This window comes from Carcharhinus amblyrhynchos, chromosome 10 (assembly GCF_965287045.1).
Source record: "Carcharhinus amblyrhynchos chromosome 10, sCarAmb.v2.hapA, whole genome shotgun sequence".
NCBI lineage: Eukaryota > Metazoa > Chordata > Chondrichthyes > Carcharhiniformes > Carcharhinidae > Carcharhinus > Carcharhinus amblyrhynchos.
Window position 1 is genome coordinate 79010083 of NC_137333.1, and position 17912 is coordinate 79027994.

At 40.4% G+C, this 17912-nt stretch overlaps 1 protein-coding gene across 5 annotated transcripts in view; it reads left to right on the top strand.

Moving 5' to 3' along the window:
- The window catches only part of fryb (furry homolog b (Drosophila)), a 360066-nt gene that overhangs the window by 326063 nt on the left and 16091 nt on the right, over positions 1-17912 (top strand). For 4 of the 5 annotated variants that reach the window (XM_080197438.1, XM_080197443.1, XM_080197441.1 and 1 more), the window contains exons 56-59: positions 613-762; positions 5134-5232; positions 11624-11707; positions 12443-12460. In XM_080197438.1, the coding sequence (XP_080053564.1) occupies positions 613-762; positions 5134-5232; positions 11624-11707; positions 12443-12460 (351 nt within the window). The remainder of the gene's footprint in view (positions 1-612; positions 763-5133; positions 5233-11623; positions 11708-12442; positions 12461-17912) is intronic. The other variant, XM_080197440.1, reaches the window with a different exon arrangement.

Below are 17912 nucleotides of genomic sequence, written 5' to 3' on the forward strand. Positions count from 1 at the left end.
GGAGACAAACTTTTTCCACTCGTAGAAGAATCAACGTGAGGACATAGGTTTAAAGTAACTGATAAAAGAAGCAAAGTGACATGAGGAAAAACTGGAATGCACTGCCAAAGAGTATGATGGAGACAGGTTCAATCAAGGCATTCAAAAGGAAATTAGACCAATATGTGAAAAAACTGTCCATCCTGACATCACCTGACCTGTCAATCATCCCCAAATTAAGCCCCAGTCAGCAATTCCAAGGCATCATTAAAAAATCTGGACATTGCATTAGCCCAGATTAAAATAAGCATGTTGTCCATTACATTCCTTCAGTATCAGTTAGAGGTCACTGCTTAGAGACATTTCCATGCCCAAATAAAATGCTATGAACTGCTTGGAAAAACCTGCAAAAAAATGGCTAAAATACATTTCTTAAAGGTGCAGTATCGTCACAGCTGATGCAGATGCGATGGGCCAAATGGCCTCAATCTGCACTGTAAATATTCTGCTATTTTGTGATAATGAATGAAGAAAACTAATTGTCAATGGAAAAACAATTGAAAATAAGTATAAATTGATTGAGCCAAATATTGAAGTCATTGTAATAGTAAACAGATTTTAATTACTTTCCAGTGTATTCGAAAGAAATTCTGTTCCCTAACCTGGGATGCTGCAAGTTTCCTTGGGGACAGTCTGCGAGGAATAGGATCAAAATTTATGAGTTCTTCAGCGGTGCTCACTTCATGCTCAGATTGTCCCACAGTTTTCCTAGATGCTGAAACTGTAAGTATCTGTTGAATTTCCTCATTAGTTTATGACAATGGAGATGAATAATTTTTAATTTGGAAGTTGTTAAAACTTCTAGCTCTTTTCAATTTACTTTGATTGGAAGTAAATGTAAACTGTGTAAATTTTCCAATCTGTTTATATCAACAGGATTTCTTTTTAAATACCAGTAGTATTAAAACTCAAACTTTTCTAAAATGGAATTAATAATAACTATAAATGTAAATCATAGCTACCAGGTTAGAGAACTAAATCTGGATCAATTACAATGTTGCAGTTATTGCTAGAGATACTTCTCCTCATTGGAATATTATCTAATCCTTTTTTAAATGTTAATGAATTGTGCTAGGCCAGAAAATTGCCCCTTTCAACTTGTTATTTATGATTTAGCTGGAAACCTCAAAGAAAACCTTCAAAAACCCATTTAAGATGCTCCTTAAGCAACACTTTCCAAACCAACAACTGCTATCATCCTGAAGGACAAGGACAGGAGACACATGGGAATACCACCACCTGGAAGTTCCCCTCCAAGTCACTCATCATCCTGATTGTTCCTTCACAGTCACCGGGTCAAAATCCTGGAACTCCCTTCCTAACAATACTGTGGGTTTACCTATATCACAGGGACTTCAGCTGTTCAAGGAAGCAGCTCACCATCACCTTCGCTATGGCAATTCAAGATGGGCAATAAATGCTGGCTTAGCCACCAACACCCACATCCTGTAAATTATTTTTTTATACATAGCAATAACAGCAATGAATCTCATGGAGTATCCTTCTTGATGTGCCTCACAGACGAAATGAGGTTTGTTTTGGCCGTAATACAATTTAAAGTTTTCTTTATAAATTATTCCGAGTGCAGACAATGCCGACAAATCCATGTTAATTGCACATCCTTAATAGTCCTGCAAAGATAATGGTCTTCTAAATTTGCTGCAGTCCCTGTGGTGATGGTTCTCCCATAATGGTGTTAAGTAGGAATAATGACCATGAAATTTGACTCCGTAGCACTTGGTTTCTCAGTGCTACAAGGAACTTTTTGCCTCTAAGATGATATCACGGCACACACAAACACCTTGGGTACCAGATGCTATTTTGGCAAGGGAGTTATCTTACATGCAGGGAACATCCTGTGGAAGTATGCAGTGTAGACAGATTGTGGTGTCATTAAATGTGAAACACTGATTTGATGTCAGCACTGACATTTTGGAGCTGAACATTCCAGTTAACTCTTGACCTTAAACTTACACATCTGAACATGTGTTCAGCAGCAGGAAGTGTCTTCCTCTAATGCTATTCAAAGTGGCCATCAATACTTTCAGGTTAGTTGTAGATTGATGTGTAGTGGCTCTTGCTGCCATTGTTCTGTACTGGCTCTTGCTACAATTGTAGAAGCATTTGATGGTTTCTAGAGTTATTTAATCTTTCTAAAGTCTATAGTGTGACATGTGCTGTACGTTTTAGTCCTGATTTCAAAGATTCAGCGTAAACCACTTGTTTTCAGATGTGGAAGATGAACAAGTCGCTGGAAGAACACTTAATTCTGACTTCTTCCAGGCTGGAACAGGCAATTACTTGCAACATATCTCAGGTTGCAATCCATTGTTGTATAAGGAGGATCATTGAAACTATATGTAGACCAAGAAAGCTGACCACATTTCATTCTGTTGACAGAGTGAGGTTGCAGCACTTGCCATTAACTATACAGCTGAGGAGGAGGCAAAAAGCACAGCCTTTTGGCTGGCTGGGCTATGCATGATTGACACTTCCCACAGCGATACTAGTAAATAGAACTTCAACATCCCATTCATACACACTTTCCACACCTTACCTTCCCTTGGTCACTGACCAGTACAGCATCCTCCTGGCTACAATGCAAAAACAAAATCCAACGTAAAATAAACATTCTGAACCAGATTTATATATCACTCATGTCATACTGCATACTTACATCAACTAATCACACCTGGACATTCCCTTGGTGTTTGTCTTCCTTTTCCTATCCTAATGCTCCTTCACAGTGTTACACCAGAACTACAGCATGGTTGGTAGAAGGCTCTTGATTTTCAATGTGAGAAGACAGAAGATGACCTTGAGCAGCTATGGCTCTAGAAGGCCCAGCTTTGGACAGATGCTACCATCTCAGATTAGGCAGCAGCTGGCTGAATAGGAATGGTACTGGCAGAGTGACAGTTGTGGGAGGACAGATGCTGTCATCCTGAGAGTGGAAAGCAGTTTTGTGCTTCATCATGTCACTACTACTAAAAGAGTCAGTGCATCAGCTGTCCTAGTATTGTGTTGAAGGAAAGTGCTAAACTTTGGTGGCAATCTATAAACCCCTTTGAATACTGATATCTAACTTCGATGGCAGCAATTTGAGCATGAATAGCAGCAAAGTTGAACTCGTATAATTTTACTCTGAGCTTCCATTGCTGCACACAACAGATGACTGATGTTTGTGCAGCAAAGATAGCTGAGAATTCAGCCAATATATTTGAATCGTGGTTGGCTCCACAAGTTTGTTAGTGGAATTGAAACCATCTTTTCCATCATACAAGTGAAAAAGTCGTATGTCAAATTAGTGCCAGATGCCTCCATGGTCATAGGGATTGACGGCAAACATTCTGGCAGGCTTCCTAATGAGCTGGCTGGCTAACAGACAATAGCAAGTGCATTGTCAGAGTGGCAAGGGTAGGAGAATGAATGTTGTCTTCCAAACAGAGGCAAGCAGGTGCCCCACACAGAACTACTAACAAACCCTAGGTTTGGCATCTCTGCAATCATAGTCATCTGTTGGTGGACAGCTTACTGGAGTGCTATGACACTCTGCAAGCCCTTTTTCACACTGAAATCCATATCTATGATGGCAGCAATCTGAATTTGCTTTTTGGCATATTTACTAATGTATCAAGTATTTCTTCATATATATATACCAAGCAGTCTTTTGTGTGTTGCTCAATGGAAATCTTCATCTGAGTCTTCTGCAATAAAGCTTGCACACAACCTCACACCATGGTGACATGACCTTGTGCTATTCTGACCCATTGGCTGCAGCCCACCTGTGTCCATTTTCTCACCAAATGCAGATTCCGCTCATACTCTATCTTGAAAGATTAACACTGTGTCTGAGTTGGTGGTTGCTAGCGTGAAGTTGAATGTGGGAAAATGTAACCATGTCCACATTGGCAGGAAGAATATAAAAGCAACATATTATTTAAATGGAGAGAGATTGCAGAACTCTGCATTATAGTGGGATTTAGGTATCCTGTACATGAATCATAAAATAATAATATACATGTACATCGTGCAATTGGGAAGGCAAGGTGAATGTTATTGTTTATTGCAAGAGGAAAGAAATATAAAAGTAGGGAAGTTTTGCTACAGTCATACAAGGCATTGGTGAAACCACATCTGGAGTACTGTGTACGGTTTTGGCTCCCTTATTTAAGAAAGGATGTAATTATATTAGAAGCAGTGCAGAGAGGTCCAACTTGACTGATTTCTGGAATGAGGGTGTTGTCTTATGAGGAAAGGTTGGGCAGGTTGCACAAGCTTTAACCAACGTAGGCTACTTTTAAGTGGTGTTGGATACTCATGACACTAGCCCCTGCTGATGCATTCAGCCAATGAATAATGTAGTTAGTGATGGCTGAACATAAAAAATCATTTCAATGAGCAAGCAGTAGAATGTTATCAATGGATGCAGATTAATCATGCATCATGTTTCTTGCTCCCATTTTTGGGGGCTTTCCAATTTGGCTCCCACTCATTATTAGTTTATCAAACTTGATTCATTGAGCCCATGCCATTCAGTCCCTTATTTGATTGTAGATGATCTCTGGATTCAATGGTTTACCATTGAGAATCCTCCTGAGCAAATGTAAAAAAAATCCATAATCATTTAATTAAAAATTAGATGGAAGCTTTAAAATTGCACAGCTCAAAAACACTGCCAAAAGCATTTTTAAAATAGATGCGTTGAGAATCAGGTTTTCCATATTTTGACCTTGGTATCAGTGCCCATAAGTGTGGTACATAGGAAGTATCATCCTGATGCCTGCAGGTTCATATAAAAACATCCCCACTGTACATTAAATATGATTATGTCCAATCTCACACCCTACAGTTCTTTCAAAAATCACCATGATTATAGGCACTTTAGGGCAATTTTTAGAAAAATGTAGATTCAAACTTTCCTGTGAAAAGTGTGAAAATCTGGGTCAGTCTAACTCTACTGCAGTAAATTCACAGGATTCTAATACTTGCAGCAAAAAGTTAGTACATAAAACTTGAGAGCACAAAGTCTGTATTTTAAAGTTTATGCAAATTCACAATGGTATATACTTATAGCAACTCTCTCTCCTCCAGCTGATTTCATGTGGGCTTCTTGAAAGACTCAAGTTCAACGTCTTAGAACTGCAGGAATATTTGGATACATACAACAACAAGAAAGAAGCTGCACAATTGGTTAGTCAACTTTCAGAACACACGAGAAAATACTCTGATATTACATTATTAAATGTTTACTGATCTAGTTTAAAATCTGTGACATTTTTATTATCTACAACTGTAATTATAAATATGTTTTTCCTTTTCTACGTTCTTTTCTTCTGCTCCTTTACCAAATAATGTTGCTTGACATCACATTATTTCCAGCACATGAGCCAGTAATTCCTGAATTATTTATAATTCTTTATAATTCTTTTATAATTCTTTGAATTATAAATAATTCATTATAAAGAATTTATAATTCTTTGAATTATAAATAATGTTTTTTATTAATTCGTGGGACATAGGCATTGCTGGTTGGCCAGCATTTATTGCCTTTTCCTAGTTGTCCTTGAAACCAACAGGCCATTTCAGAGGGCGGTTGAGAGTCAACCATATTGCTATGGCTCTGGAATCACATGTAGGCTCGACCAGGTAAGAATGGCAGATTTCTTTCTGTAAAGAAAATTAGTGAACCAGATGATTTTTCTGAAAATTGATAATATTTTCATGGTTATCAATAGATGCACAATTCCAGATATATTTTGTTGAATTCAAATTCTGCCATCTGCCATGGCAGGATTCAAACCTGAGTCCCCAGATCATCAGCTGACTTTCTGGATTAATAGTCTAGCAATAATACCACTAGGCCATCACCCCCCCATTACTTTACAATGAAACTATGTTTTGTTTTATAAAGCACAATTTATTGGCAAGAGTTCTACATGAAATGCATTTGGGTAGTTTCAGTGTGGCCCCTAGTGGATATCCAGCACAGAAGTGCACCTGATTTGATACTAACTTGGAATTATCACTCAGAGGGACCGCAGAATGGCTGGTATTGTTAATACAACAGTGTTTCACTGGTAGAGAATGCCAGAACTGTACAAATTGTCGAATCCTGTATGTGTGGTATACATGACTCAGGCGAGTTTATCATCTAGAATGAGAATGTGTTCTCTCCTTTTGTATCAACATACTCAATTTTAATAATTTCAGAGATAAGCTTGTTAGTTTCAGGCAGTTCAGTGTGTTCTGTGGCAACAACCAAAAGAGTAAGAAGCTAGGTTAAAGACCAAAAGATTTATTTGGTAGAAAAAGCCACTAGCTTTTGGAGCGCTGCCCATTCGTCAGTTAAGTGGGAGTTGTGTTCACAAACACGGCATATAAAGACACAAACTGAATTTACAAAATAATGGTTAGAATGCAAGTCTTTACAGGTAATCAAGTCTTAAAGGTACAGACAATGTGAGTGGAGAGAGCGTTAAATTGTAACTCATTACAACTCACCCACTTCATCCTGGACCATAATGTCTTTACCTTCAATAACCAGTTCTTCATCCAGACACACTGAACAGCCATGGGGACCAAATTTGCACCTCAATATGCCAACATCTTCATGCACAGGTTCGAACAAGACTCCTTCACCGCACGGGACCTTCAACCGATGCTATACTCTAGATACATTGATGACATTTTCTTCCTTTGGACTCATGGTGAACAATCACTGAAATAACTATATGATGACATCAACAAGTTCTATCCCACCATTAGACTCACCATGGACTAGTCTCCAGGATTGGTTGCATTCTTGGACACACATCTCCATCAAGGGCAGTCACCTCAGCACTTCACTGTACCACAAGCCCATGGATAACCTCATGATGCTCCACTCCTCCAGCTTCCATCCTAAACACATTAATGACGCCATCCCCTATGGACAAGCCCTCCATATACACAGGATCTGCTCAGATGAGGAGGATCGCAACGGACACCTCCAGACGCTGAAAGATGTTTCATAAGAACAGGATATGGCACTCGACTCATCGATTGACAGTTCTGATGCGCCAGAGCAAAAAATCACACCGACCTCCTCAGAAGACAAACGTGGGACATGGCGGACAGAGTACCCTTTGTTGTCAAGTATTTCCTCGGAGCAGAGAAACTACGACATCTTCTCCGGAGCCTTCAACATGTCATTGATGAAGACGAACATCTCGCCAAGGCTATCCCCACTTCTTACCTTCAAACAACCTCAAATATTGTCTGCAGCAAACTACCCAGTCTTCAGGGGAACAGTGACCATGACACCACACAACCCTGCCATAGCAACCTCTGCAAGGTGTGCTGGATCATCGGCACAGATGCCATCATCTCATTTAAGAACACCATCCATCAGGTACATGGTACATATTCTTGCAACTCGGCCAACATTGAATACCTGATAGATTGCAGGAAAAGATGTCCTGAGGCATGGTATATTGGGGAGACCATGCAGACGCTACGACAACGGATGAATGAACACCACTCGACAATCATCAGGCAAGAGTGTTCTCTTCCTGTTGGGGAGCACTTCAGCGGTCACGGGCATTCGGCCTCTGATCTTCGGGTAAGCGTTCTTCAACGCAGCCTTCATGACACACGAAAGCACAGAGTCACTGAGCAGAGACTGATGGTCAAGTTCCGCACACATGAGGACAGCCTCAACCGGAATGTTGGATTCATGTTACACTATCTGTAACCCCCACGACTTGCGCCAGGATATTTTGGCCTTGGAGGGAGTGCGGAGGAGGTTCACTAGGCTGATACTGGAGATGAGGGGGTTGAACTATGAAGAGAGGCTGAATAGACTGGGTTTGTACTCATTGGAATTTAGAAGGATGAGGGGGGATCTTATAGAGACGTATAAGATAATGAAGGGGATGGATAGGGTAGAAGTAGAGGTATTCTTCCCGCTCAGAAAGAACAGCAGGACTAGAGGGCACAGTCTCAAAGTAAGGGAGGGGGCAGTTTAGAACGAAGTTGAGGAGGAACTTCTTCACTCAAAGGGTGGTGAATCTCTGGAATTCTCTGCCTGTTGATGTGGTAGAGGCTACCTCGCTAAATATATTTAAGACACGGGTGGATAGGTTTTTGGTAGGCAAGGGAATTAAGGGTTATGGGGAGAAAGCAGGAAAGTGGAACTGAGCCACTTCAGATCAGCCATGATCTTATTGAATGGCGGGGCAGGCTCGAAGGGCTAGATGGCCTACTCCTGCTTCTATTTCTTATGTTCTTATGCTTGCAAAATCTCACAAACTGTCCTGTCTGGAGGCAATACACATCTCTTTAACCTGTGCTTAACCCTTTCTCCACTCACATTGTCTGTATCTTTAAGACTTGATTACCTGTAAAGACTCGCATTCTGACCATTATTTTGTAAATTCAGTTTGTGTCTTTATATGCCCTGTTTGTGAACAGAACTCTCATTTATCTGAAGAAGGGGCAGCGTTCTGAAAGCTAGTGGCTTTTGCTACCAAATAAACCTATTGGACTTTAACCTGGTATTGTGAGACCGCTTACTGTGTTTACCCCAGTCCAACCCCGGCATCTCCACATCATGATAACCAAGAGGCTCAGACTTGATCGCTGCTGTGGCTAGCTGGCCAACTTTGCAAATGTGGCCGTTGGGATTCTACATAATGACTTAATTAGGGAGAAATTGATTGAATTGCAAAGGTTTTCTGGATGTAATTTCCTCCATTCTTCCTTTACGGGCATTGCTATATTGGTAAAAGCAGCATTCCTTGGTGGCAACCCTTAATGACAATAGCCTCCTTGCATATGGGGCAAAAGCTCTTTCCTACATTGGACACTGGAATCTCAATCAATTGTGCTTGGTGTTTATTTTAAGCATTAAAAGCAGAAAATGTTCTTTTACTATCACATTGGTGGGGAAGAGCAATTGCCAGAAACATAATGAACAGAGATCGAGAGTGTCAAAGAAACTTTCTCACTTCTGCCTCCACGAAATTATTGGCTCACTAAAACCAGAGCCAGAATCTTACACCCCGCTGTCTGGGTAGGGTTCTAGGGGAATGGAGGATTTTAATGTAGCTGATCAGCTGACAGCTCACCAAGATAGAAAGTCCTTCCAGTTGCGGGCAGAAATCCCACCTGCTGCCAAGCAATGCTCATTTAAGATGAAATGGTAGCAGACCTGTTTCCATGCCAACACTCCAGACAGAAGTCTCAGATTAACACCAGATTAAAGTCCAACAGGTTTATTTGTAGCAAATGCCACTAGCTTTCGGAACTAGCTGTTCCTTTGTCAGGTGGGTGGGAGTTCTGATCACAAACAGAGCATATAAAGACACCAACTCAATTTACATGAATAATGTGGTACATAATAAATAATGAATAATAGTGAGTCACCTGATGAAGGAGCAGCACTCCGAAAGCTTGTGATGCCAAATAAACCTGTTGGACTTTAACCTGGTGTTGTGAGACTTCTTACTGTGCCATCTGTTTCAAAGCAGAGGTTTCCTTAGGAAATACAAAGGAAGAAGAGCTAATGTAATGGCTTGCCTGCAGAAGGCAGAGAGTGGTTGTGGATGGGGCTTTTTCTGAATGGAGGTCAGTCACCAGCGGAGTGCCTCAAGGATCTGTTCTGGGACCCTTGTTGTTTGTCATTTTCATAAATGACCTGGATGAGGAAGTGGAGGGATGGGTAAGTAAGTTCGCTGATGACACGAAGGTCGGTGGTGTTGTGGATGATCTGGAAGGATGGCAAAAGTTGCAGCAGGACATAGATAGGATGCAGGACTGGGCGGAGAAGTGGCAGATGGACTTCAACGCGGATAAATGTGTTGTCGTCCATTTTGGCAGAACCAACGGGATGAACGAGTACACTATTAAGGGCAGAAGTCTGAGTAGTGTTGAGGAGCAGAAGGATCTTGGGGTCCGGGTCCACAGGACTCTTAAATCGGCCTCGCAGGTGGAGGAGGTGGTCAAGAAGGCGTATGGTGTACTGGCCTTCATTAATCGAGGGATTGAGTTTAGGAGTCGGGAGGTAATGCTGGAACTTTATAAGACCCTTGTCAGGCCTCATTTGGAGTATTGTGCGCAGTTCTGGTCGCCTCACTATAGGAAAGATGTAGAAGCTATTGAAAGGGTGCAGAGGAGATTTACAAGGATGTTGCCTGGACTGGGAGGCATGCCTTATGAAGTTAGGTTGAGGGAGCTGGGACTCTTTTCCCTGGAGAGACGAAGGTTGAGAGGCGACCTGATAGAAGTTTACAAAATGTTGAGAGGAATAGATAGGGTGGACTCTCAGAGGCTATTTCCCCGGTTTGAAATGGTCGCTACGAGAGGACACAGATTTAAGGTGCGGGGAGGGAGGTTCAGAAGTGATGTTAGGGGTAAGTTTTTCACTCAGAGGGTGGTGAGTGAATGGAATCGGCTGCCGTCAGTGGTGGTGGAGGCGAACTCGCTGGGGTCTTTTAAAAGACTTCTGGATGAGTATATGGGGTTTAATGAGATTGAGGGTTATAGATAGGTCTGTAGGTTGGTAGGTGATGTGGTCGGCGCAACTTGTGGGCCGAAGGGCCTGTTTGTGCTGTAGTGTTCTATGTTCTATGTTCTATGTAAAGGTGTTATAATTCAAGTCAGAAATTCCAAACGTCGTTGAATCATAAGTTTTGCACCTTGAATTTGGCTAGGATAAGCATGATATGTTTCACTTCAGATATGATTCAAATGACCATTAGGGAGCTTTTATCAAACAAAGTTTAATTAAGAATACAGTTAACATGTATAGTAAGAAAATTGGCAAAAACTTTATCAGTTACAAACAAAACAATCACAACAATGCATAACCCTCAACAAATATATATCTAAGATGTTCTAGTCAAAACCAATCCCATAAACAACCCTTTAAACAGGTTCAACACAGCAAAGTTTAATGCCCACATGGTACTGGAATTGGGTACTTTGGATGAATTAGAGTCAGAACAGTTTGAAATCTGAACAGCTTCCTAGCACCCCAGGAAGAGAGTCTGGTCAAGCCACCAATAGCAGATTCTCCACATCAGAAAGGAAGATCTTGTTTTCAGGTAACCAGCAGAATTTCCAAATTAAACAGGGAGAGAGAAACCTAAAAATCTAAAAAACTTCCAAAAACTAACCTACAGCTCAGAACTGAAAATGAAAGAGCTCCTGTCACCAGTCCTTCCAACCAGTTTTCCTCCTAACAATGCAAGGTCATAAAACCAATTCAGAAAGTACCTAAGGACATCTCGTAAACAGCTCGGCAGCAGTGAGAAACACTGAAGCTCAAAGCTCAGAACTCATGATTTTATTTTAAAAACCTGTCTTAGAAGGTACACTAACGCCACACAGATCATTGTTTTTTTCCACCATTTAACATTCCAGAAATGAGTGCTTATTATCTATAGTCTGAGGAATATAAGGCCGCATGCAATCTGTTTTTATATATTTTTTGCATTGTTCAGTTAGCTCTAGTATGCGTTTTATAAAGATGTATATTTAACAAAGGAAAATATATTATTTTGAAGCTAATAAAAATCTATTTGCATTTTTGTCAAAATAGTGGTTGGCAAACTGCAAAGCATCATTTCCTGGAACTATGGGAGATACAGTGATTACAAACCAGCCAGGGGACTTGGAGGAAAAGGTAAAGCAAATTATGTTTGAACATGCTGTTATCTATAACTCCATATTGCAACTTAAAAACGTGGGAACCTGTAAAATTTTATTTACAACTTTAACAGGTTTGAATTGGTCAACTTATTACATACACTGACTTCAAGGATTGTCAATCCTGCTGTATAGTCTACCCATCCTTTTTGCATTTGAGTGATAGATTGTGAGCTAATTACTTGATGCCATTGAAACTCCTTGTAGAATCGGATAGATTTTACAATGCCCTGGCCATCACCTTAGCCTTGCACATAGCCAGCAAACATAAAAAAAATCACAAGTGCACTCCCTGCAATTTACTATTAATTGAAATCAGTTCTCCACTATGGACTGACCTCCAGTAAAATGTTTGAGATCATTTATATGATAGTATCACTTAGTAGTTCTGGACTGTAGTTACTTTGTTGTGTAAACTATATACGTAGAATAATCCTTCACAAAATCTAGAATTGATTAAATATTGTATATACACCTCAGACTAGATAAAGTCTAATGGAAACTAAAGATATGCACTTGGATATATTTGAAATCATTCTGAATAGAAGGTAACACCTTAGACTGACAGTTGTTTTCATCTTATTTCTTTCAAATATAAATACTCCTTTGGTTATGCCTTGTATGGAACTGTGCACTTTAATGCATGTTTTACAATGATCTTCTACACTCTGTTTTCTTGGCTTTTTGCTCCTGTGACATGCTTGCTGTGTAGCAAATGGAATCCCTTGCAGTAAGTTACAATTCTTGAATATTTTCTAACTATTAAATTGTTAAATTTTGCTTACTAATGTGTATGCATCTCAAGTAATAACAGCATTCTTTGTACTAGGATAGATCTAAATTACATCAAAATTATTACCGTTTCCAGTACTATCGCAGCTTGATTTCTTCTCAATACTTAATTATACAATCTCCCTTTTAGTCAGAATGGCAATAAATATATTGGGGAACCCTTTTGGCTATGAAATGGAAAATGTTAAAATTCTTTCCCTATCTGTTTAAACATTAATACATTATTTTTGAGAGCAGAGTTGACCAACACCTGTGCTTCTCAAGACACAGATGGCCTTATTTAGCTTCTCAAGGAGATTAAAGGGGCATATCACCTGTATCCGATAGTTGTGCAAATGCCTGAAAAATGACTGGATGCAATTTTCAGGCTTCCTTGAGGCGCAGGATGTTGCTCCCAACAGTTGAGTCTCATTGCATCTGTTTTATCCATGATCTTGTGGTTTATAAAATTTTCAGTGTGTTATTAAACATATTCTCGCAAACATTTAGTTGTTTGCCACTATTGAGCATGAAGATTCAGAGGAATTTCCAATATCCATTCATGCATAGTACTTATCTGGGAATTTCAAATGTCCAGTTGGCAGAAATGTGCTGCCTGGAACTCTCTGCGGATGCCTCTGACATAGATGCTCTTGAACTTGGCCAGAAATGTACTCTGGATAATCATGCCTGTTAATCACATGCACGGACCTAGTTTGGAAGTGATTTAACAGCAGAATCTGAACCGGGTACCTTTCAAAATGTATTTAAAAGTAAACTAGCTAAATAATTAACATCCCACCTCCTTAACCACCTCGAAGTCCCCACACACAATGCACTTTACAAACATATGAACTCACAGTTCCTATTATAAAACCTGGAATGCATCCAAGAGCACAGAATTCCTCCAAATAAATAATTTGACTGTTACCAAAAAATATATAAGCACAAGCCAGTACTTATGAACACATTTAAAATGCTTCCAAAAACCTTCAAATCCCTCAAAAAACAATTTGACCTCAGACCAGATGTCTAAACAGAAAACATTTGGGACCTTATGGATATTATAGGACATTGTGGACCCTGATCACCCTCACTAAAAAGTCTTGGGAGCCCACTCAGGCAAATAATTTAAATGGCCACTTAACTGGTAACAGACCCCTTTGGGAAAGGAAGTCCTGCCTCAAAGAGTTGCCGACCAATGAGGCCAGCAACATTCTAGTACCAGTACCCAGGGATTGAGAAGGCAAGTTGTGCTGGATGCAGCCCAGTAGTTGATTCAGGCGTTTCCACAGTATAGAGGTCAGGATTTCAGAAATCAAGGAAAGAGAGTAACTTTTTGGAGGTACCCTCCAATGGAACCAGGGACCCATTAAGTTGGAACACTCCCCATGCATGCCAAGGAATTCAACTGGTCCACAAATGGGTGGGATGCCTGATACCACTCCTGCCACTTGGAACATTGTGGTAAGAAGGTAAGGACAGAGGTGAGCAGGGAAATGATGGGAAAACAGCCTTCTGGATTTTGCCTAATCTCATTTTGAAACCTGCCTGCAGGGGAGGGTCTAATCCAATGAAAAATGCTTAAAAATTGTTAAGAAATTGTTACTTGACTTACTAATCTACACTTAAAATAGTATAAAATAAGCATTTATTTCATTTTAAGTTAGTCTTAAATTCACTTCAAGACCCCCACATTTATTTAAATTTTCTTAAAGCTTATACAAACTCAAAAGTAATGAAAAATATTTGAAAAATTAGAAAGTTTTAAAAAAAAAAGCACTACAAGTCAGCTAGATCTGAACAAGCATTTTTCCCACCTCTGATATCAAAAGGGGCACGGCTGTGGCACTTCGCCAGTATGCCTCATGGCTGTCTCCAACAATGGCTGCGTTCTGCAGCTGAGACAGGAAGCCCCTTAAGCTGCTTTGCAAAAAGGTTATCATACTCAGCGGCCTTATCGCTGAGCAGAAAATTTCAGCCATTTATTCTGTTTTAAAGTAAGTCCATTACTAATTGCTTATGATTGGTCTTGCTCTAACAATGATATTCTAAATCATAAAATTATGAAAACTTTTCAAACTGTAAAGGGTTTGTTCTTATTATTTAGCATTCTTAAAATTAAAAGAAAATCAGAGCATGATCTATTTATTTGTTACACAGCCAAACTATAAGAGCTTGAACTTATGAAAGGGTTATCCTGATTGACTGCCATATCTCCAGCAAAAGATCTGTACTGACCACAGAGAAGTGTTGTAAAAATGTTTATATTGTTTTTCCAGTTTTTCTGCAGATCTTCTGCCAAAGTTACAGTAGTCGATCAGGAAAATAGCATGGAAATTATTCATGGAATTTTGTAAAGAATTATCATTCTTCTTTTAAACAAACTGATTATGATTATGTACAGGGATATAATTTGTGCTGCAAAGATACAAACACAAGAAAGTGGAAGTAAGAAACCATAGAGTACAGAAAGAGGCTATTCAGCCCATCAAGTCTGCACTGACCACAATCCCACCCAGGCCCTACCCCCATAACCGTACATGTTTTACCCACTAATCCTTTAACCTATGCATCTACGGTCAATTTAGCATGGCCGATCAACCTAACTTGCTCATCTTTGGACTGTGGGAGGATACCAGAGCACCTGGAGGAAACCCACACAGACACGAGAAGAATGTGCAAACTCCACACAGACTGTGACCCAAGCCAGGAATTGAACCCAGGTCCCTGGAGCTGTGAAACAGCAGTGCTAACCACTGTGCTACCATGCTGTACAGTGAACCTGTGAAAGGGTTGGTCCTAGGGATCACCATCGGCCAGAAACTTAACTGGACTAGCAATATAAATACTTCAGCTAAAGACTGGATCAGAAGCTGGGCATTCTGAGTGAGAAAGTCAGCTCCAGATTCCCCAGAAACTTAATCAACATGTCCAAGGCCCAAATCAAGAATGTCATGGAATACTTACTACTTTTCTGGATAGTACAGTTCCAACAATACTCGAGGAAACTTGGCATCATCCAGGACAAAGCAGCCCACTTGATGGCGTCCCATACATTACTTTAAACATTCGCCTCCCTTCGCTGCACACTGTCGCTGCAATGTATACCATTCACAAGACACATTATAGTAATCACCAAGGTCTTTTCAATAGCACTTTCCAAACCAGTGATTTTTACCAGCTAGAAGTACAAGGATAGCAGGTGAACGGGAATTACACTGTCATCAAATTCCCCTCCAAGTCATGCAACATTCTGACTTGGAAATGTATCATCGTTACATCATGATCAATAGGTCAACATCTTGTAACTCCCTCCCTAACAACCCTGTAAGATTGACTTCACCAATTACTACAGACAGTTCAAGAAACAGGCTCATCATTACCTTCCGAAGGGCAGTTAGAAATGGGCAATAAATGCTAGCTTTGCCAGCGATGCCAAATCCCATGAATAAATAATGAAATAAATCCTGCAACAATGGCATATTTTTGAAAAATACATATTTCATGGTCAGCTGTAGGAAATATTACATTTTTCTAAGAATAAAATGGTCCCAAAAGCTAATGGTCTTTGATCCTGACATAAATATTGTGATTGCTATGCCACGGAACACTAAAACTTCACCAAAGATATTGGGGAGATCAGCTAAATTAAGGAATGGCAGCAAGTCGAAAACAAGTTGGTAAATCTGGTCTAGAATACCAGGCTTCCAACACCCACTGGAAAGATGCCTTACCAGCCCCATGAGGCCTCTTACAAATTTGCCCAATTTTCAGTGGTTTGGACACAAGGCATGAGTGCCAAGAAGGCCCCATTTTTACCAGTTGGTGGACTGCACACATAGCTTATTGATCCATCCATTTCTAATTTGACCAAGAATAAACTGTTGGCCAGGAAACATCTCTTATGGCACTGACTTGAGGGTCCCAGAGGACTGGAAAGTAGCTTACGTAACATTGCGGTTTAAAAAGGGAGGGAGGCATCAGACGGGAAATTATAGGCAGGTTAGCCTGACTTCGGTCATTGGCAAGATTTTAGTCATCATTATTACTTGGAAGTGCACGATAAAATAGGACTGAGTCAGCATGGTTTCGATAAGGCGGGGTCATGCCATACAAATCTGTTAGAGTTCTTTGAGGCGGTAACAAGGAAGTTAGATAAAGGAGAAACCAGTGGACGTGACTTATTTAGATTCCAAAAGGTCTTTGACAAGGCGCCGCATAGGAGTCTGTTAAATATGTTAAGAGCCCATGGTGTTAAGGCTAAAATCCTGGCATGGATAAAGGATAAGTTGACTGGCAGAAGGCAGAGAGTGGGATAAAGGGATCTTTTTTCAGGATGGCAGCCAGTGACTAGTGGTGTACCTCAGGGGTCAGTGTTGGGACCACAACTTTTCACAAAAACATTAACAATTTGGAGGAAGGAACTGAAGGTACTGTTGCTAAGTTTGCAAATGATACAAAGATATGTAGAGGGACAGGTAGTATTGAGGAATCAAGGGAGCTGCAGAGGGACCTGGACAGGTTAGGAGAGTGCACAGAGAAGTGGCTGATAGAATACAATGTGGAAAAATGTGAGGTTATAAGAACATAAGAAATAAGAGCAGGAGTAGGCCATCTAGCCCCTCGAGCCTGCCCCGCCATTCAATAAGATCATGGCTGATCTGATAGTGGTTCGGTTCCACTTACCTGCCTGCTCCCCATAACCCTTAATTCCCTTATTGGTCAGAAATCTATCTACCTGTGACTTAAACACATTTAACAAGGTATCCCCCACTGCTTCAATGGGCAGAGAATTTCAAAGATTCACTACTCTCTGGAGAAGAAGTTCCTCCTCAACTCTGTTCTAAATTGACTCCCCCTTATTTTGAGGCTGCGCCCTGTAGTTCTTATTTCCTTTCTAAGTGGAAGTAATCTCTCTACTTCTACCCTGTCTAGCTCCTTCATTATCTTATATGTCTCTATACAATCTCCCCTCAGCCTTCTAAACTTCAACGAGTACAGGCCCAATCTACTCAATCTCTCCTGATAAGCTAACCCCCTCATCTCCGGAATCAAACTGGTGAACCTTCCCTACCAACGCCAATATATCCTTTCACAAATAAGGGGACCAAAATTGCATACAGTACTCTAGTTGCGGCCTCACCAGTACCTTGTACAATTGCAGCAAGACCTCCCTGCTTTCATACTCCAACCCCCTTGCGATAAAGGCCAATATTCCATTTGCCTTCTTGATCACCTGCTGCGCCTGCAAACTGAGTTCATGCGCAAGGACCCCCAGGTCCCTCTGTACAGTAGCATGTTGTAATTTTTCATCATTTAAATAATAGTCCATTTTACTATTATTCCTTCCAAAGTGGATAACCTCACACTTGCCACCATTATACTCCATCTGCCAGATCCTTGCCCAC